Genomic DNA, 21,686 nt, shown 5'->3' on the forward strand with positions numbered 1-21,686 from the left:
CCTCATCAATGCAAATAAACATAAATCATTACATCAACGGTTCTTCTCTCTCGAGGTCCGACATTCAAATTCTCATCTAAACACTTCAATTCATTCATTCTAGTGTAATATACTCTCGAATTAAAGGTTTATATGCTTTATTATATTAAACTTTTAAAATAAGAAACTTGGTGTTTGAGCTTTTCTTTTAGTTTCTTACATCACATGTAAAAACATATTCCTTCCATGATTTAATTTTAGCAAGAATCGAATAATTCCAACAAACATTTCTTCAACTTTTATTATAAGAAAATTTTTAATTTTTAATTATCAATCAAAATTGAAGATAAGCCCAATGTTAAAGGCCCATTACAAGGGAAGATAAGCCCAATTAATTGAAGAATGACCGACCACCTTAAAGTCCAACAAAACGGAAACATTGGGCTTATGTTCCCTTGTAATGGGCCTTGTCGTTACTGATTGTATACAACACAATAGGGTTAGTTTCTTTACTTCATGTGTCCTCGTATGCTTAAATTAGTTAGTTGAACTATACAAATTGACACGTAATATATATATATATATATATATATATATATATATATATATATATATATAATAAAAACATTATGATATATAAATTAGATTTTAAAATGATGGTTTAGTGGTAATGAAAAGGAAAAATGAAGGGTTTGATCTAATCCATATTAATGTGAGCGACAAGAGAGCAAAAATTAAAGGAATATGTTCCCTAATAATAATTAATTAATGTAAGTGCAAGAGATAATGGAATTACTAATTAATTAATAAATCCAGTAGAGGCTATTTTAAATTAATATTAAATTTTAATTGTCGAGACTTTTTTTTTTGTTGCTTTAAATGTCCATTAAAAAGCCACCATTTTTTGCCATTATTTCAACGCCAAATTAATAATCTCAATTAAGTCTTTGTTGCAACCATCAAAACCCTTCTTTGACTTCTCTAATATTCACTAACGTTGTCCTACAATTCTTCGACAACAGGTCGGCCCACTAAATTGCTTTGAATATTTATGCTTCAAAATATATATTAGGGTATGTTAGATGAATATCCAACACCTTCCCTTAATCGAAGCTCGACTCCTTTTCTTTTGGAGTCCTTTGTTCGAACATTTGAAGATTTACCAACCTATTGGCACGACGAAATTTAGGGCATAGCTCTTATACCATATTAGATGAACACGACTCTCCACAATGATATGATATTGTCAACTTTGAGCATAAACTTTTATAGCTTTGTTTCGGGCTTCCTCAAAAGGCATCATACCAATGGAGAGAGTATTCTTTAATTATAAACTCATGATCATTCCCTAAATTAGCCGATGTTGGACTTTCATCATCTAACAGTCTCAAGATTTTTTTTAAAATGGCCTTATAAGAGAGTTTAATGCTAAAATCATCTGGAAAGCCCATTCTAAGGTGTGTAGCCCACCCTTGAAGTTACCAACGAAGTAAAGGTTCTTCTGTGTCATCCGAGTCCAAAAAATAACTCGAATCGCCTTCCAGCTCGTCTATGAAATCTACAAACTAACAAAATGTTTCTAAAAGTAGTTGCATCATAGCTTCGAACACGATTAAGAGTAGACTCAAACGAATGAATATTACCAATATAGAAAATATAAAGACCAACAAATATATTTATAAAAAATAAAAACAAAACAAATATATAAGAACAATGCACGTGTGTTGTCCCCATCTATCAGAACTTCTAGAGGACACTAATTAAGCATTCAAGGCTAGCAAAGGTTTGGTCAAAGTCACGGGTAGGATTTTTGAACATTAAATAAACGCGTGCGTTTTAAATGTCAACACAAATACCCTATTTCAATTCAAACCCAATAAAACATTCAAAAATAATTTTAATATTTAATTTAATTATATTCAAATAATAAAGAAAATATATTGTTTAATTTCAAATTAAAAATAAAAATAAATAATTGGGCCAACTTAATGAACTAAAATCACAGAAGTTTATTGTATATATATTAAGAAAATGCTTCTTATTTTAGCATAATGTGAATCAAAAGAAAAAAGAAAATGATGTGTTTGAAAAGTTGACAATGATGAGGTACACCTCGTCCTTATTCATGACGTACATCAATATAATATTTACACGTCAGCCATGGCGTTTCCAACTTAAAAGGAGAGGTTCCCCATGACCAAAACATCAATACATCACACCCTTGGCCCTCCTTCCTCTGCTTACTAATTGTCGGATCCCGCCGGCAGCCGTCATTGTCGCCGATCAACCAATCCAGCTGGAAAGGATCCTCAATCTGACCTGGCACTCACGGTGGCCCCCGCTGCTCTCCTCTCCCCTCGACAGAGCTACTCGTCCTGACCCCATCTGTCCTTTCTCTTTGCTTGCATGATGTCAACTATGACGTGTCAATATTAATCTATATATATACACCAATCCCTTCTTCTTTTTCCTCACTACTCACAGCTCAAAACTTGAAACATATATCCATCGCCATATCAGCTTTCTGTAACAATGGCCGTTGATTCTCCGGTTTCTCATGCCAAGGCCCTCCGGTTCATAGAGGAAACCACTACAAATGCTGACTCGGTTCAGAAAAGAGTGTTGGCCGAGATTCTGAACCGGAATGCTGATACGGAGTATCTGAACCGGTTCCGCCTCAATGGAGCCACCGACCAAGACGCCTTTAAGTCCAAAGTTCCGGTGGTTACTTACGAGGAGCTGGAGGCCGACATCCGACGTATTGCTAATGGCGATCGCTCCCCTATCTTTTCCTCTCATCCCATTTCTGAGTTTCTTACCAGGTGGAATTTTATAATAATTTCCAAATTATATACAATTAATTAATATAAATTATATCATGGTTACTCTAAATTGGATTTTAATTATGATTAACTGTATTTAATTTGCAGTTCTGGGACATCGGGTGGGGAGAGAAAATTAATGCCCACAATTAAAGAAGAAATGGAACGTCGTCAGCTGCTTTATAGTCTTCTCATGCCTATCATGAACCTGTAATTATCAATCTTAATCTCGGATTTAATTGAATGAAATTTGGAGATTAAAAAAAAAAAAATGACAAGTAATGATTTTTCAGGTACGTGCCGGGGTTGGACAAGGGGAAGGGACTCTACTTTTTATTTGTGAAGGCTGAAACCAAGACCCCTGGAGGGCTAGTGGCACGTCCAGTGCTCACCAGCTACTACAAGAGCGACATCTTCAAGACTAGACCCTATGACCCATTCAATGATTACACTAGCCCAAACGAGGCAATTCTATGCGCCAATTCCTTCCAAAGCATGTACACTCAGATGTTATGTGGCCTCCTAATGCGCCACCAAGTCCTCCGCGTGGGCGCCGTCTTTGCCTCTGGTCTCCTCCGCGCCATTCACTTCCTCCAGCTCAATTGGAAGCAGTTGGCATATGACATCTCCACTGGCACCCTAAGCCCCAAAATCACAGACCCTTGTCTCCGTGAATGCATAACCTCCAAATACCTAACAAACCCAAACCCGGAGCTGGCGGAATTCATCTCCAAGGAGTGCTCCATAGAGGAGTGGGAAGGAATTATCACAAGAATTTGGCCAAACACTAAGTACCTGGATGTGATTGTGACAGGAGCCATGGCTCAGTACATACCCACCTTGGAACTTTACAGTGGAGGGCTACCCATGGCTTGCACCATGTACGCTTCCTCGGAGTGCTATTTCGGGTTAAATTTGAACCCAATGTGCAAGCCCTCGGAAGTGACCTACACCATCATGCCAAACATGGGCTACTTCGAATTCCTCCCTCACGACACGTCGTCTCCTCCAGCTCACTCCCGCGACTCCCCACCTCGACTAGTCAACCTCGCTGACGTGGAACTCGGGAAAGTGTACGAGCTCGTAATCACAACCTACTCCGGACTCAACCGTTACCGAGTCGGTGACATTCTACAAGTAACAGGGTTCCACAACGCAGCCCCACAGTTCCGATTCATGAGAAGAAAGAACGTTCTTTTGAGCATCGATTCTGATAAGACAGATGAGGCCGAGTTGCAAACGGCCATCAACAATGCGGCGTTGTTGCTGCGGGAGTTCAACACCAGCGTGCTAGAGTACACGACCCACGCAGACACCAAAACAATCCCAGGGCATTACGTCATATATCTGGAGCTTCTTGTAAAAGACACCGCAAATCCCCCTCCCGTGGAGACCTTAAACCACTGCTGTCTGGCCATGGAAGAGAGCCTCAACTCGGTGTACCGCCAATGTCGAGTGGCCGACAACTCAATCGGACCGCTGGAGATCAGGGTGGTCAAAAACGGGACGTTTGAAGAGGTAATGGACTATGCAATCTCAAGGGGTGCATCAATAAACCAATACAAAGCGCCACGATGCGTGAACTTCACACCCGTTCTCGAACTCCTCGACTCTAGGGTAATTTCGGCGCACTTTAGCATATCCAAGCCGCACTGGACACCCGAACGAAACCGTTAGAGGTTGTCACTCTTGACTTATAATGATGGTCGGATACAAAAGTAATTAATTATTAATACGGGTTATGCTTTTAAATAGATTTTAATTCTTATTTTATAATATTTTATCTCAAATTAAGTAATTTAAATAATCAGACAGAACTTGGGCCAATGGGCCATGTCTTTCATGGGCTCGTATGGACCTCAGACGTCCGATGACACACATTGGGCTTAGTTTCCTCGTAATGGGCCTCGTCCATAGCAATGGGCCGCTATGATTTGAATTTTTTTTAGTAATTTTAAATTTGTATTAATGGGTAGTTAAGGGCTATTTTGGACATTTGATCATTATTAATTAATATAAAGTGAAGAAATTATTACTTAAAGTTGATTTTGTGGTGATAGTGAAAAGGGGAAAAGAAAATTTATATTCTTGCAGGCGACAAGAGAAGCAAAATTCAACGACTATGTTCCCTCCTAATTAATAATATAGACGCAAGAGATAATAGGATTACTTAATCCTACACTAATTAAACACACAGTATAGAGGCTAATTAGCCACTATTTTAATATAATATTCTCACAAATAAAATAAAATATTTGTTAGGTCTTTTCTCGAGGGAGAGAATATTAGCTTTAACCACAGCATCTACCACGTTACCCCTATTAACTAGTTAGCTTATACCAATGGGGTACAGCATGCACCTAACTACATAACTCGACTAGACTAGTATTGTGTGTCTGTAATGAAATTAGGTTACGATCATAAATATAACAAAGTTACGAGAAGTTATATTTAAAATGTATCATTGTATAAATACTTGAAAGCTTATTGTTGTCCGAACAATTTTAGGTTGACAGACATAAAATGAATGTCGTATGAACATATAAGAACATGAAGAACGATCGGAAAAGCCATTTAAAACCGCGAAAGATCTAAAGAGTAGAATCCAAAGAGAGTGGGTTGGATAGGATGATTAAAGTTTGATTTCACATTGAAAATTCACGGCCTTTATTCATATTTGGATTGACAAATGTGGTTTTTGGTCTGATACAATGCATGATTCTAAAAGTTTTGGAAGTTGCCTCATTTTAGCCAAGCAAAACGCTATCCACAATCCAATCTAATTCCCCAAATTCTATTGTAGTGGGTGAGAGGATCATACATCAAAAATATATTTTTGTATTCTTTATTTAAATCAATCTATTTGGATTACTCAATAAATTCCTAAACAAAATTATTCATACCACAAATACATGATAAATTTCAAACATTTCAATCTAAAATGTGTTCATGTCTGGCTACAAATCTCCAAAAGATATAATAATTATATCAAACATAGACGTCATTTCATATCAAATCTAAGCATAATTTAGCTAATTAAGACAAGTTTTCCGACCAATACGTTAGGACTTCAAGTCTTTTTGAGACGTTGTTAATATCTAATTTGACATTAATAGCATTTGGACCCACTGGTTGACAAAGTGTTCCAAGATTATGTTGGGAGAAAGCATCCCATTGAATATCATATCACAAACAAAAAGAAAAGCACGTGAAAAGTGATTGAATGATTTGAGAAAATTTGCAAATTTTCGTCCCTATCTTCATTAATTACTTCCATTGTTATAAGCTCACGAGTGCTCTACATCTTTGGTTTAATTCATCAACACATTATTATTTTTTATTTTCCTCATAATCCCATTTTATAGTAATGTTTCCCTAAACAAAGTTACTTTGATTTATTTTAGTGCACAATCACAGAATTACCGACTTAGAAGTGCTAAGCTAAAAGCATAACATAATCAACACATTATTAATTTTTAAAAACGAGCCGAAGCGAACAATATCGGTTAGTAGTGGGGTTGGGCTGTTACAAATGGTATTAGAGTCAAACACCAGACGGTTGCTAGTGAGAACGTTGGGTCCCTAAGGAAAGTAAATTGTGAGATATCATACCGATTGGAGAGGGGAACAAACCTTCTTTATAATGTTGTAGAAACCTCTCCCTAACAAATGCGTTTAAAAAATCGTGAAGTTGATGACGATACGTAATAGGGCAAAACAGATAATATCTTAATGGTGAGCTTAGGCTGTTACAAATTAGAATCATATGAGTTCACAAAGCTAGATCATATGAACCTAACCAATGAACCAAAGCTTGAGAGCAACGGAAGAAAGAAGAGAACGAATGCCTTATTTTGGAGGACAAAGAAGAACAAAACATCTTCCTCATCTCTCGTCCTTTTCACTATAACAAGTAAAACAAAGGGTTCGTGGTTCTATAAGAGTTAATTACAAGTGCATGCATATGTCCTGTCTGGTTTTATTTTGAATCTTGCTTGTCCCAATTGTCACTCTAAATAATATTGTTGTCGTTGACCGCAAACCCCAAAACTCTAGACATCATTTTCTACGTTTTCTCTTCCACAGCCAGCTTCTTGCCTTTTCCATGCTGCTTTCGTATACGTATGCCACTTTGCCACTTATTAACACACGTGTTTCCGACCATCTAAGCTGAGCCAAAAGGTACTCGAGAGAAATTCGTGTTCAAGAGAAATTCGTGTTCAAAATATTATGTTACGTAGAAGTTTTCATCAATTTTAGTAGTTTTTGGGTTCATTAGTGATTTAATATAGATAGCAAACGAGAAGGTCATGTTCTTAACTTGAACCTAACTCGATTTGTTTAGGCATATATCCTTTGATCCATGTTGGAATATTTTAGGTTCAATTATTACGCGTGATTGAAGGAAATTTGTCTTATTTATCCTTTCGATTCTTTTGAGCTTCGAGACAAAACAACTTCTTACCCATGACCTAATTTTATAAATATGAACAGTTATTATAATTTTTGTAATATATGTTATGAACACAATCCTTCTCTGACAAGATTTGTTTTTCTATTTGAACAAATATATATGAAAATGACTATACCCTTTGAAGAATCTAGCTACAAGTTTAGTACACGTAAAGTATTCTCGATGTTTTGTCATTTTTGTATTGAAAAAGGGATGGTTTTGGTGTTTATTGAGGGTATGTAGTAGGGAAGAATAGTTTTATCGACATGTTTTTACGATTATGAATCAAAATTTGTTTAGATAATTAGATTAGCGTTGTTAATGAACTCCAATTTCTTTGTTGATGATATTAGGGACAAGAAAACACATACACTTAGCTTGGTTGAAGGCTTCTAATTGATACCATGGACGCCCAACATGGCTGCTCATGGCCTCCCAATTCATTGGCCTCCAACGAACAACACAACTAGGTGGGTGAAGAAAAATCCTTCATGGGTTAAATTACTTTTGAATTTAACAAATAACATAGAAATTATTGATTTTTTTGTCACAAGATTGAATTTCAAGTCGCAATCTATATTGGAAACCATCAAAATTAGGGAAGTGGGTAAAACGTGTGGACAAGTTTTGACAAACTCCCAAACCTAACTGTTGAATGTAATGAAGGAAATTAGGTTAGAAAAGAACCAAAATTGTCTCAAATTTTGACCATTTGTTGCTTTCATCGACTTTCAAAAGAGGCAGCTAACTATTCTCTGTCCCCCCAAACTTGCTCTAGTCAAACGCCTTCAAACCATATGGCATATGGCATATTCTAATGCCCTCTTTTCTACGAGACAAAACAAAACATTATGTAATCGTCCAAGCCTACCGCTAACAGATATTATCAACTTTGATCCGTTATGTATCGCCCTTTGCCTCACAATTTCAAACCGTGTTTACTGAGGAGAGGTTTCCACACTCTTATAAGAAATATTTCGTTTCTCTCTCCAATCAATATGGGATCTCATAATAATCCATACGTTAGAGAGGGGAACGAAACATTCCTTATAAAGATGTAGAAACCTCTTTCTAGTAGACGCGTTTTAAAATCGTGAGACGATACATAACAGGCCAAAATAGACAATTTCTATTAACGGTGGGCTTGAATTATTACAAATTACATAAGAGTCAATCACGAGGTAATGTGTCAGTGAGAACGCTGGACCCTGAAGGAGGATAAACTATAAGATCCCACGGTTGAGAAGGAGAACGAAACATTCCTTAAAAGGGTATGAAAACCTCTACCTACTAGACATGTTTTAAAATTATGAGGTAGATCGCGATACGTAACGGGTCAAAACAGACAATATCTACTAGCGGTGAATTTAGACGGTTACACGTTGCCACATAATTTATGAGGGTTTGTGAGTTTGAAAACTGGAAGTAGAGGCATTAATAATTAATGATTAAAAGCGAGGAAAAGATGGTGTGAAAGTCATGGGGGATATAAATAAAGAGAGGGTTTAAAGATGAAGCAAACGTGTGTGGGTTAGGAAGTCAATGCGACAACCAAACATAATTTGGTGTTGCTAAGAAGTTTGAATCTGGGAAGCCAAATCCTTTGACCCTCCGAATGTTTTGTGGTAACTTAGCAACGCCCCCTATTGCCTTTGCCCTTTGCTTTCCTCTATCTTCAACGCTAATTAATTCCCCAAAATTCAAACTCTTCTTAATTCCATGTTCCACAATTCCTCGACAACACGTCGGCCCTCTCGATTGTTTGACTCTCAATCTCAAACACTTCTCAACGCCCATCCGTTTTCCTTATATTTTACAAATTTATAACAAAAATGTCGAAGCTTTCGATATATGTAAATAATATAACATAACGTCCTTTTCCTCTTATAATATTTTTCTACCAAATAATCTTTACGTGTGAATGTCTACAATAAGGAGATACAAGCTGTCACTTGTGGGTCATGAATGTGCATGAAATTCAATAATAATATGTCCTATTGTGACTAAATTATTAGGTAACGTCACACGTGTCACGCTATTACGTGTTTAAAATAATGTTATTTTTCAAAGAATATATACGCATAATTGAGAAGAGGACCATAATAATCTTGTATTATTAGATTATTTTCATAATTTAATTATAAAGTTTGGATAGTTAGGGTTTGGCAATAAATGCATTTCTTTTTTTCTAAGTAGAAGCCAAACAAAATCAAATCTATTTATAAAAACTAAAGCTTTTTGTTGCAAAAGAACAAAAGTTGGACGGCCAAATTTTCAGTGGTCGTGACATTTTTCATTAAGAACAAATAAGAACTGTATTTAATCCTACAAATTTCTTTTCCTTTGTATAGCAATTTGAGACAATGGCCAATTTGGTAGTAGCAACAATAGTTCCAACCTCAAAATGACCCAACAAACATTCTCATTTCTTCTATTTTGTTTTCCTATCTTCCAATACAAAAACTCGATAGTAACAACGCTCGTATTTAATTTAAAGTGACACGAGAGTAAAAAATTGTAGGTATAACAAAAAAACGAACAAAAGGAGAGGCTAGAGGAAGGTCTTCCAATTCAAGAATATAGTATAAATATCATAATTTGAATATGGTTTTTCGTAATGTCATATGTAAGAGTCTTCTAGTTTGATACACGATTTTGTTCGATAATTCAAATGATGTACCCTATATAAACAAAATACTCTCGATAATCTTTATTTTATTAGCAATAATTCCAAAAGTACTTTTGAAATCTTATTCAAAAAGCTAAAAATTAATTAATTTTTTTTTTAAAAAAAAAAACATTGTTTTATGGTTTGAAATACGAAAAAGAATTAAAAGGGCTACTTTGTAATTAAACCAATAGGACCTTGATTAAATGAACAATGGATTCAGGTTGGAATTATAGTTGATAGAAGAGATATGCAAAAGAAAGGGATATTATTTGTGTCAACAACGTTTTTGGGAGGAGAAATGAAGAGAATATATTCCATTGTCAAAAATAAACCAAACAAATTTAAAACCTTAATTACAGTTTTGATAATAACTACCTCTTATGACATGCAGATTGGGAGATTTAATTTCCTTTTCTTCTCATTTTTTACACAATCATCATTTTCTATGCCAATTATTTTTTATTTTGTTAAATATCCAAACTTCATTTATATTTTAAAATAACCATTTCATAATTTATTGGTTGGAATAAAAGCAAAAGGATAATATAACATAAAGATAAAAGTAATAAAAATTGAGAGACATTTATGGAAACTTTGCATGAATTATATTAAATTTTGAAGGAAAAGAAAACGCATAGGCTGGCGAAGAAAACTATGTAAATGCAATGCAACTGTCATAAGTTTAATTTTAAAATAAAATAAAACAAAAACAAAGCCAGATTTTTACCTACCCTCTTCGTTTTAAATGCTCGACACCAAGGGCAGGTTCAAAATTAAAATTGTAATCAACTGAAAAAGGAAAAAAGAAAATAAAATTTATAATCAACGTCATGTTCACGTGATAACACCACCAAATAATAATTCAATAATTCCCATTATGATCTTATCACCAATTGCTTTTAAACAATATATTATATGATTAATTATATTTCCATCTTATCCTATCCCCATGTTTGCGACCATTTTTTTTATAAAATAAAGTTTTCTAAAGAAATTAATAAATCGTTCTATTTATTAATGAATATGTAAAATGATTAGCGTGGGATTAGCAATTAACAGTGGAGGCGTTGAAATATACGGAAGTGATTGGCCGCCTTCTCCCTTCCTCCTTCTCGGGTTCTCCCTTGCCTTACAAATTGGCTGCTTCCGCCGGCAGCCGTCCTTGTCTCCAATAACATGGTCCTCACTCCAAAACAAAATCAGTATTTGACCTGGCACAAACATGTGGGCCTCACATGTCCACCCCTTCCTACACACGCCTATGTGTACTGGACCCACATGTTCCTTCTCTCCACACCAACAGTCACATCCAAATATATTTTTTTCTTCCTTATATGACGTGGATTTTGAGGTGTCATCACAGCATGCATTACCATTGCCTCCCACCTCTTCCCTCATCTCATTTTGCTATATAAATCCCACACTCACAACTTCACCGCTCATCTATTCCTTCTCATATTCCTACTACTATCTCTTTTCAAACTTCTTGCCTTCTTGTTTTTATAATGGCAGTTGATTCTCAGCTTTCGTCCCCTCTTCCCCCGCCGCCCTCCGACAAGGACGCCAAAGCCCTTCGCTTCATACAGGAGGTCACTACAAATACTGACGCGGTTCAGCAAAGGGTGTTGGCAGAGATTCTGAGCCGCAACGCTAATACTGAGTACGTCAACCGCTTCCGCCTCAATGGAGCCACTGACAGGGACACCTATAAGTCCAAGATTCCCGTCGTTACTTACGAAGATCTCCAGCCCGACATCCAACGTATTGCCAATGGCGATCGCTCTCCTATTTTTTCATCCACTCCCATTTCTGAGTTTCTCACCAGGTCAATTTTGTAATTAACCTAAATATATTTGGGTTTTTTTCTTTTTTTTTTTTATGTAAATGGAATTTAAATTGTATTTAATTTCACAGTTCTGGGACATCGGCTGGGGAGAGGAAACTGATGCCGACAATTCAAGAAGAAATGGAGCGTCGTCAGCTGCTTTACAGCCTTCTCATGCCCATTATGAATCTGTAAGAATTCACTCTTGTCTCGACTCGACCTGACTCGACCCGACTCGTTTTTAATTTAATTTTGAGGGGGAAGAAAATTAATAATGAACAAAATGGTCAGGTATGTGCCGGGATTGGACAAAGGGAAGGGGCTCTACTTTTTATTCGTCAAGGCTGAAACCAAGACCCCTGGAGGGCTAGTGGCTCGTCCAGTGCTCACCAGCTACTACAAGAGCGACATCTTCAAGACTAGGCCCTATGACCCTTTCAATGATTACACTAGCCCAAACGAGGCCGTTCTATGCGCCGATTCCTTCCAAAGCATGTACACTCAAATGTTATGTGGGCTATTGATGCGCGAGCAAGTCCTCCGAGTTGGCGCCGTCTTCGCCTCTGGCCTCCTCCGCGCCATCCGCTTCCTGCAGCTGAACTGGAAACAGCTGGCACACGACATCTCCACCGGAACCCTAAACCCCAAAATCACAGACCCTTGTCTCCGTGAATGCATCGTTTCAAAATACCTAACAAACCCAAATCCGGAGGTGGCGGAATTCATCTCCAAGGAGTGTTCCACAGAGGAGTGGGAAGGGATTATCACTAGAATTTGGCCAAACACCAAATACCTTGACGTCATCGTCACAGGAGCCATGGCTCAGTATATTCCCACGCTGGAATTTTACAGCGGTGGGTTACCCATGGCTTGTACTATGTACGCTTCCTCGGAGTGCTATTTCGGGGTTAATTTGAAGCCAATGTGCAAGCCCTCAGAAGTGACCTACACCATCATGCCAAACATGGGCTACTTCGAATTCCTCCCGCACGACACGTCGTCCCCTCCTGTTCTCTCCCGCGACTCCCCACCTCGACTTGTCGACCTCGCGGACGTGGAAGTCGGGAAAGAGTACGAGCTGGTAATCACAACCTATGCTGGACTCCGGCGGTACCGAGTGGGCGACGTGCTGGAGGTCACAGGGTTCCACAACGCAGCCCCACAGTTCCGATTCGTGAGACGAAAAAACGTTCTGCTCAGCATCGACTCCGACAAGACCGACGAGGCGGAGCTCCAGAAGGCAGTGGAGAACGCGTCATCTCTTCTCCGAGAGCTGAACACCAGCGTGGTGGAATACACGAGCTATGCCGACACAAAAACAATCCCAGGACATTACGTCATATATTGGGAGCTTCTAGTGAAAGACGAAGCTGCAAATTCTCCGCCGCCTGCGGAGATTCTAAATCAGTGCTGCCTTGCCATCGAAGAGAGCCTGAACTCGGTGTACCGCCAAGGCCGAGTCGCGGATAACTCAATTGGACCACTAGAGATCAGGGTTGTGAAAAACGGAACGTTTGAAGAGCTAATGGACTACGCCATCTCAAGGGGTGCATCAATCAACCAGTACAAAGCACCACGGTGCGTAAACTTCACACCCATTGTGGAGCTCCTCGACTCTAGGGTAGCTTCAGTGCACTTTAGCCCATCCAAGCCGCACTGGACACCCGAACGACGTCGTTGAAACCAACCAACAAAAACAAAAACAAAAAAAACAAAACAAAAAACAAAAAAAAAAAAAAAATTGAAAAAGACCCATATGTATAAAAAGATTATATATGATGATGATGACGACGTAGCAGCAGCCAAGCAGAAGAGGATAGAGTTTGAGTTTGTTGGATTATGCATATGTCTTTTAGAAGTAAGTGTTTTTTTTTTTTCTTTCTTTTTTTTTTTTGGGTTAAGGAAAGGTTGTAGGTTGATGTGTTTGTGTGTAATAAGGTTGAAGTAATGTCTAAAATATGGGCTTCATGATGTAATTGTTGTGTTTACAAATATGTCTGTTGGTCTATTGCATCCTTTTTCTTTCCTTTTTCCTTTCTTTTGAGTGTAAAAAGAGAGTGTGGAAAATAATAACTTTTTAAAAAAAATTATTTTCTTGGCTGCCGCTGCTTCTTCCATAAAGCAATGCCATATAATTTGTAGCTATCACAAACCCTTCTCCACTCAATTCATTCATTTAGATGCATTGCATTTATCTATTTTTGCACTTATTCTTCATAATTATATCAATTATGTTCTTCCCTCCCTTCTTCATCATCANTTTTTTTTTTTTTTTTTTTTTTTTTTTTTTTTTTTTTGGTTTTACGTTGTAAGAAAATAAAATAAATACAATTTTATGGAAAACAAATATGAGAAATTCTATTTTTGTGTTTTTTTTCTTTAATTAGACTAAAAAAATATTAAAAAGAAAGTTTTTGAAAGGTGGGTGTAGATTACACATAAAGGAGAGTAATTTTAATGAGACTTTTAAAATATATGCATAAAGCACTTTAATTTAAAAAAGCGAAGAAATACAGAGGACAGGACATGTCAGAAATTTGAGAGTTGTTTTTCAGATACAATTCCAAAAGCCTGAATGCCTCCTTTTAAAACACGTTAAGACATGTTCAGTGATTTCAGATTTCATCGTTTTTCTACAAATTAGTTATTATTATTTCCATAAATAAATAAATAAATAAAAACTGTGAAACTAAATACCATTTTTTAAATCATCAATATTCAAAATAATGTGTCAAAACATGTAAAAAAAAAAAAAAAAACAAAGTGTGCATGGAGGTTAGCGCACGTGGGAACATATTCCTTGTGTGTGTCTGAAATCGGATATTTTGAGCATTTTTGGCGAGCTGTCTGTGAGGAAAATAGTAAATAGGCAGTGATATTAAGGCATCAATTTTGGTTTTGGCCGTTTTAGATTTGGAGCCACCTGCGTTGCTCGCTTCTCCACGCCCTCCTCCTCGCTCCTAGGGTTCCCTCTTTCACACATTAATATTGGTATTATTATTATTATATTTCCTCATAACAATTACAGGAATCTATGTCGTGGGAGCAAATGAAACATAGTTTAATTGATTTAGTCATCAACACTGGATGGATGGATGAAGAGACTGACACATGTTTGAATGCTATATTTAATCAGTTTTAGAGTGGAAGTAATATTCCGTGTTTAACACACATTAATGCACTGGAAAAAGGGGTATGTGTATAGCTTAACGCCAATTATTTGTAGGCATTGGCCAATAAACATGAATGCGTATATTGACTAAAAGGATGGCCAAGCTCTAGGGCTATTAAATTATTGTGTCTTTTTCTGATAATTAATTAAATAATTAACATTAACCTTTCAAGAGATTAGTTGGGATTGTTACGTCAACTTTGATTCCTAGCTCGGTGCATGTGTTTCTTGTCTTTAAATTAAATGTTGGGAGGATAAACCAAATTCATCATGTTGTAGCCACTCATTTTTTTCAACATTAACTATTCATAAAACCTAACCTAAATCGCCTTAATTGTATTTTAATTATGCAAGGGTTTGGTATAACGATATATCCTATAGTGTATTTTTTAATTACCCAATAAAATAATTCGGGAATTGAACCCACGTATGATTCACATACCACCAATCAAATCATAACAACATAGGAAATGATAATATGTGCTTAACACAGCTTTTACTTCAAAAAATTTAAAATTATAAACTTGCTTTTAATTAAGTATTTGTTATTAGGATAAAAATATTGAGTTTGTCCCCCATAATCATGTATATGTCACTTTAGCAATTTTTCCTTTACCTGTTTTAAATGAATGATTTCAGTATCCTAACATTTTTAATGGATAAGATTCATTTCTAATTTAATGGATAAGATATTTAATAGATAATATTCATTTACACGACCTAACACTTTCGACTAAAATATTTGAAGTTTGAATTCTCGAACTAAAAAAATTATACTTAAGATGACACCAATACAAACGATACGATGCGTTTTTGAAAATTGAAAAAGATTAACTTGAAAGGATTACGTGGAGAAGTAGGTCGGTGAAAAAAAAGACCTAAAAAGTAATTAAAAGTTGTTTTACGAATATTAAATTTAATTAAGACTTTGAAATTGATGGCCTTTGTCGACCAAAGTGATTCAACTATGTTAATGGAATAGCTTTTAAATGTTGGATTGTCTGAAACAAATAATTTAACTTAAAATTTACCCCAAAACAAAGTCAATCGATTTTGACAAATCCTTGTTTTCACATTGGGTTATATTCTTGTTCATTTTTAATATGAAATTTTAATCTTAAAATTTGTTGATTTCGACAAATATTGTCATTAAAAGCAAAACACAGTATAGAATTAAAATGAAAAATGGATTTATAAAATTATAATTATCATAAGTTGAAAAAATAATGAAGTTGAAAAGGTTTGGAACGGGTCGGGAGCACACAGAAAAGTGTTTGAAGCCTTTGTTCCCCTGAAATGGACACTCTTTAGGGAGAAACAAACGGATCCCACACTTGCAATCGACACTGCAAAAACAGCCATTACTGTTTTGTAAAAAGCCGATAATGTTTTGTCGTCTTCTGTGTTCTTTTCTGTAAATTACTTTTTTACTGTTCCTTCTTCCTTTCTGGACTTCTCAGTTTTACCTTTTTTGTTTTTTACTTTATTCCTTCCCACTGTTCCATTGCCGACCGAGAAAAGAAAGGGACATTATGAGTTCATTTTTCAAAACCATAAAAATAATATCACTGTAAATGGGCCTCATTCAAACTAGGGACTGCTACCATTTTGGATCGAACTGGGCCCAAATAATTGTACGATTTGATTGGAATGGGCCTCATTGAAACACCATCATTCTTCAAACTGGAAGCCCAGCGGCAAAGGAGAAGAGTTGATAGTTTTGGTAGTCTTTCGGTGGTTGATGATAACCAGGCCGACCCATGAGGGTGCTATCCCACCATAAGTGGCACTGTCACAATCAGGCACAGCACAAGCCCCATGGCTTATGAGTCCCCCACCCTGCATTCAAATAAACATCTTACCCCACATTTTGAACAAATAACAATGCAAAAACTATATACCAGTTACTCTCTTGGACAACAGTATTTATACGACGAATCAGCAATGACCCATGAAAATGCCTATAAGAATGATCTACACCCCTAAAAGATATTATCTGTTTTGACTCGTTGCGTATTGCAATTTTAAAACGCATATGTCACGCTCCTTGTTTGTCCACTCTATTCTATTCATTCTAAATATGATTTAATCAAAGTTTCAAGAGTGAGTTTGAGATGCTAATAATAAACGTGATTTATTGTAAAATGCTTGTACGTATTTCCTTGAAGGGGAAGGTTAGAGAGTGGTTGGATTCTTTCCTTAGTATGGAAGTTGGACAGTGTTTTATAGCATCAAATCTTTTTGTGTTCTGCTGCTTTAGTTTGGTTCTGGGAATATCCTATTCTTAACCATCAAAAAGCATGGCCGCAAACACCACCGACACTCCTAGTTTTCTTCTTTTCATAAAGGTTAAATGCGGATCAAGCTGCTAATTGGAATTTAGCTTCTAATACAAACATTAAATCAAAATTAGTATGTTCGGGATCAATTTCAACTTTCAACGTCATGAACAATGTCAATTAATAATAATTAATAATAAAAGAAAGAAGGCAGACGCATTTTGAGAATTATTTATGAATTATAGAAATATAAATTATGTAGCTACCGCTACAACTGCCACCACCGACATGAATGTTATTTGTGGTAATTCCCAACCAAAAAATATATTTCAGATCCCCCACCAAACATCGTATCCAAAATATATATTTAAAAAAAAAAAAAAAAAAAAAAAAAAAAAAACCCCTCACACTTCACTTATCCCTGTCGGTGGACTGCTGTTTACTACGGTTGATGTTGCTTTAAAGAATAATAAGTGTTCATATTTTGTTCATACATTTCATCGAATAAGGCTTGTTTAATTGGAAAGCAACCTCAGGATTTTCACTAAATTTAGTTTTTGAGCTACTAGATCTGTCTGTGTAGATGTCGTGTTGGAGTGTTCCTAATTGACACACATGATGTATTAGGAAACGAAGGAGAATTAATTACAGAACACAAACAAAAAGGATCCCAAATGTTGATCGATCAAAGCAAACACCCAAGTGTGGTCGATTCGGTACAAACAAATTTCATCAATCAATTCAATCAAAAAGCACCTCTTATGATATGGAGTACAATGGAGGAAATTTTAAACAAAATAAAGATTCAATTTAAATAAATGAAGAACGATCACATCATCTCTCAACTTATTTTCCTCGCTCTAGATGATGAAGCTGAGGGCGACGGCAGCCCATCCCAAAGCCAAGCTTCCGGCCACCTTCTGCAGTGTTTCAGCTCCACTCTGCAACAAAACACAGATCCATGACATTTCTTTAATATTATGCTCAAAATTAATAATCTCATGTGACTCACTACTAGTCTATTTAATTTATTAATCTGTTTGCCGTAGTGTGAGCTCAGAACACTGGACTGACATTTATTCATCTCGAGCGTAGTGTGATCTGACATTCTGACGTTTTCTTTCCTTTTGATTTGACGCGTTATTGAGTACTTCTATGCCTTGGGTTAATCTTTAGACTCGACCATGGTTACTATCTCGACTTAAGGCCTCTTAGACGCTAGATCTACGCGTGTCGGTGGCGCGTGGCATTGAGCTCATTTCACTTTGGCAGAGTGAAATGAGCTCAATGCCATCAATTCTATACAGATTATGGACACATATTGGGTATGATGGTAGAGATTTAGGCGGAATTAAATTACCTTGTCTTCTAGTGAAGGGCCGGGTGAAGGACCTTCCTCGCTTGCACCAGGGGCTTCGGAAGGAGGTGCAGGTGGACCAAGCAACGCCGGGGAAGGAGCTGGTGCTTTGTGCTTCCTCGACTTCTTGCTAGGCGCCGGCGATGGTGCCTCAACAGGAGGAGCACTTTCGGGAGTGCTTGTCGGAGTTGGCGCAGGAGGAGATTGCGTCGGAGTTGATACTGGAGGAGAGCTCTCCGGCACTGGGACTGGTGGAGAACTTGCTGGAACTGGAACCGATGGAGAGCTCGCTGGAACGGAAGCAGCGGGGGGAGAGCTAGCCGGAACGGAAGCAGTCGGTGGAGAGCTAGCCGGAACGGAAGCAGCTGGTGGAGAGCTAGCAGGAACGGAAGCAGTCGGTGGAGTGCTGGCCGGTGGAGAAGCTACTGGAGCGACTGCTATTGGCGCAGATGCGGGCGGCGTGGAGACGGGAGCTGGGGAAACCGGCTTTTGGGGAGCGGCGACGGGAGATGAATTTGTCGGTGGCGATATAGGAGACGCGGCTGGAGGTGTATACTTTGCTGCTGCAGGCGAAGTAGCGCCCGGAACGGTAGTCGGAGCTGCAGCTGGTGACTGGCCACCGACGCCAGCAACGACGGCGCAAATGAGAACGAGTGCGATTACAGACTGTCTCCCCATTTCTACCGTGGGAGCGTTTGTAGACGATGAAGTAGTGAATGTCACCAAGCACTTGGCTTAATCGTGTATATATAGATTATAGACCCACAAATAATACCCCAAAGGAAATTTCTAAATTATAAAAATATATTAAACAATAAATAAAAGAACAATAGAACTGGTTACACAAATGGGCCCACTATTAATGGGCCTGTACTAGCCGTTGGGATAGAGAAGAGGGCCCACGAAGGGAACCAAACAAAAAAAACGGCATACCATGGGAGATTTAAACAGATCTTCTAAAGCCCATCGGGTTATTTTCTCGACTTAATTTTCTAATATTTGTAATCAATAATTAATATGTATTTTAAAATTAAAATAGTAATAATACGTTAATCAATGAACATAGGGTGATTAAAACTATAGTATAGTAATTGAACCGTTAAATTTAGGCGCCCCACGTGAATAGTAAATGGGGGATTAATTTGGCGCTTTAGTAACCAATAATTTGGTTGGAAGGAGGAGATTTTGATTGAGTGAGGGGAAGTGGATACAGCTGGATGATTGATCNTTTTTTTTTTTTTTTTTTTCATTTATGGTTTTGTGTTAACAGAGTATTTATATTGGAGTATTCTTCAATTCATCTACCAAAGTTCTGGTTTTATTTCAAACCAATTTATTCTAAAAGCAAATAATGCATCTTGGGTTTTCTTTTGCATCAAGTGATCTCTCTTTTCTTTTTATTATTTATTTATTTATTTTATTTTCACATCTTTTGATGTTGTTTTTTTTTTTATTTTGTTTGGTTGATTTCTATATATAGTCTTGTTAGTGCACAATAAATACTCAATAATTGTCAATGTGTTTTTTATAATTGTATGATAAAATTAATAATTTTTTAGAATTATTGAATCATACTATTGAAGATGGGGCTAATAATTTTTCAAACTGGCTTTATGTTTTTGTAGGTTTACGTGATTCCTAACTTGAAAAAAAGGTAACTGTGTAATTAATCTGATGCACTTTACTCGTCAAATCAATGGCTCGATTCATTATTCTAATTTGCATAGCTTATTATTTTCAATATTTATTGGAAATAATTCATTTATAAAATAAAAAATATCTTTATGTAATTTCTTATGTTCAGTAAATTTTATAAAAATATCCCTAAATTCCATGATTTTGTTTCGGTAATGAATGAACTTAAAACTAATTATTATAATTGTTATTTTCCGTTTTAAATTTTTTGTAATTAATTATCTATTTTGATTTACTTATATCACCTTGTGTGTATTTTATTTTATTTTTTATTTTTTATTTTTTGGGTAGGGCAGGCGTAGGGCAGCTTTAAGAAAAATCATCCCAAATATGTTATTATTGGAACGCTTACCAAAGTAACATTTCCGCTGCAGCCACGTGCGTCCAGCATTTTTCTGATATAATATTGAAAATATTGTTTTAAATATAATAAAAAATTGGACATTTACTTTAATATGTACAGTTTATGCTCCTTTTTGTTTAATATTTTATTTTAAACGTCACTTTCCGAAAATATTACAAAATTTAACTAATTCCTTTTGTAAATAATATAATACTGATGAAAAGTCCGTGACTATTAAATAAAATTAAAACTTATCCGGAAAACCAGGAAATAAGGTGTGAGCGCAATATATATATGTGATGCTAAATGTCAATTCAATTTTTGTTTATGTTTTTAAAATTAATCATGATTTACTTAAAATCAAACATTAAAGCAGTAACACAAATGATATGACGCTAATTAGACTGCAAACTTTACTACTTTCAATTAATGTCTACTTATATTCTATATTTAAATAATAATAGTAAAGTTTATATATAATATAAATACTTTTCCTCAAATTTCATATTTATCTAAACAAATAATAATTTATATGACAATTTGAACGTATCTTGGCAAATAAAGAACATATTATTATCGTAACAGTTGATGGTTGATACTCACGTATGGGCCTTAATGGGCTGGATCAATTGATCTTCATAAGAGATTTGGCCCATTTGAAGGAGAGAATNACCATGGGAGATTTAAACAGATCTTCTAAAGCCCATCAGGTTATTTTCTCGACTTAATTTTCTAATATTTGTAATCAATAATTAATATGTATTTTAAAATTAAAATAGTAATAATACGTTAATCAATGAACATAGGGTGATTAAAACTATAGTATAGTAATTGAACCGTTAAATTTAGGCGCCCCACGTGAATAGTAAATGGGGGATTAATTTGGCGCTTTAGTAACCAATAATTTGGTTGGAAGGAGGAGATTTTGATTGAGTGAGGGGAAGTGGATACAGCTGGATGATTGATCGTGGGGCCCTTCCCATTTTCGACAATCCAATAACAGTTGACCACGTGAACTGTCCCGCCAATTATTGCGGGGAAATTTACTGAGAGGTCTTACCAGTGGGTTGGGGTTCTTTTGTCGCACTAC

The 21,686-nt window shown here is 36.3% G+C and overlaps 3 protein-coding genes across 3 annotated transcripts; 2 read left to right on the forward strand and 1 right to left on the reverse strand.

Moving 5' to 3' along the window:
- The first annotated feature begins 2,511 nt into the window (after nt 1–2,511).
- On the forward strand, nt 2,512–4,494 carry LOC111804342 (indole-3-acetic acid-amido synthetase GH3.3-like). The gene is made up of 3 exons (XM_023689104.1): nt 2,512–2,801; nt 2,910–3,011; nt 3,095–4,494. Exons 1-3 carry the CDS (start codon nt 2,512–2,514, stop codon nt 4,476–4,478), a joined length of 1,776 nt encoding a protein of 591 aa, XP_023544872.1. The 3' UTR covers nt 4,479–4,494.
- Nucleotides 4,495–11,372: 6,878 nt separating this feature from the next.
- LOC111803101 (probable indole-3-acetic acid-amido synthetase GH3.1) lies at nt 11,373–13,758 on the forward strand. Its single transcript, XM_023687373.1, has 3 exons — nt 11,373–11,750; nt 11,840–11,941; nt 12,042–13,758. Exons 1-3 carry the CDS (start codon nt 11,431–11,433, stop codon nt 13,429–13,431), a joined length of 1,812 nt encoding a protein of 603 aa, XP_023543141.1. The 5' UTR covers nt 11,373–11,430; the 3' UTR covers nt 13,432–13,758.
- A 4,110-nt stretch (nt 13,759–17,868) lies between these two features.
- Nucleotides 17,869–19,293, reverse strand: LOC111804499 (lysine-rich arabinogalactan protein 18-like). Its single transcript, XM_023689328.1, has 2 exons — nt 18,562–19,293; nt 17,869–18,142 (listed from the first exon to the last, which is right to left on the reverse strand). Exons 1-2 carry the CDS (start codon nt 19,234–19,236, stop codon nt 18,062–18,064), a joined length of 756 nt encoding a protein of 251 aa, XP_023545096.1. The 5' UTR covers nt 19,237–19,293; the 3' UTR covers nt 17,869–18,061.
- Between the last annotated feature and the right edge of the window lie 2,393 nt (nt 19,294–21,686).

The sequence above is a fragment of the Cucurbita pepo genome, chromosome LG10, assembly GCF_002806865.2.
Source record: "Cucurbita pepo subsp. pepo cultivar mu-cu-16 chromosome LG10, ASM280686v2, whole genome shotgun sequence".
Lineage (NCBI taxonomy): Eukaryota > Viridiplantae > Streptophyta > Magnoliopsida > Cucurbitales > Cucurbitaceae > Cucurbita > Cucurbita pepo.

Coding starts and splice junctions, on each gene's coding strand:
- LOC111804499 (XM_023689328.1), bottom strand. CDS start 19,236: ATGGGGAGACAGTCTGTAATCGCACTCGTTCTCATTTGCGCCGTCGTT. Junction 18,143..18,561: donor GCCCTTCACTAGAAGACAAG/GTAATTTAATTC, acceptor GTTTTGTTGCAG/AGTGGAGCTGAAACACTGCA.
- LOC111803101 (XM_023687373.1), top strand. CDS start 11,431: ATGGCAGTTGATTCTCAGCTTTCGTCCCCTCTTCCCCCGCCGCCCTCC. Junction 11,751..11,839: donor ATTTCTGAGTTTCTCACCAG/GTCAATTTTGTA, acceptor TTAATTTCACAG/TTCTGGGACATCGGCTGGGG. Junction 11,942..12,041: donor CTCATGCCCATTATGAATCT/GTAAGAATTCAC, acceptor CAAAATGGTCAG/GTATGTGCCGGGATTGGACA.
- LOC111804342 (XM_023689104.1), top strand. CDS start 2,512: ATGGCCGTTGATTCTCCGGTTTCTCATGCCAAGGCCCTCCGGTTCATA. Junction 2,802..2,909: donor ATTTCTGAGTTTCTTACCAG/GTGGAATTTTAT, acceptor TTTAATTTGCAG/TTCTGGGACATCGGGTGGGG. Junction 3,012..3,094: donor CTCATGCCTATCATGAACCT/GTAATTATCAAT, acceptor ATGATTTTTCAG/GTACGTGCCGGGGTTGGACA.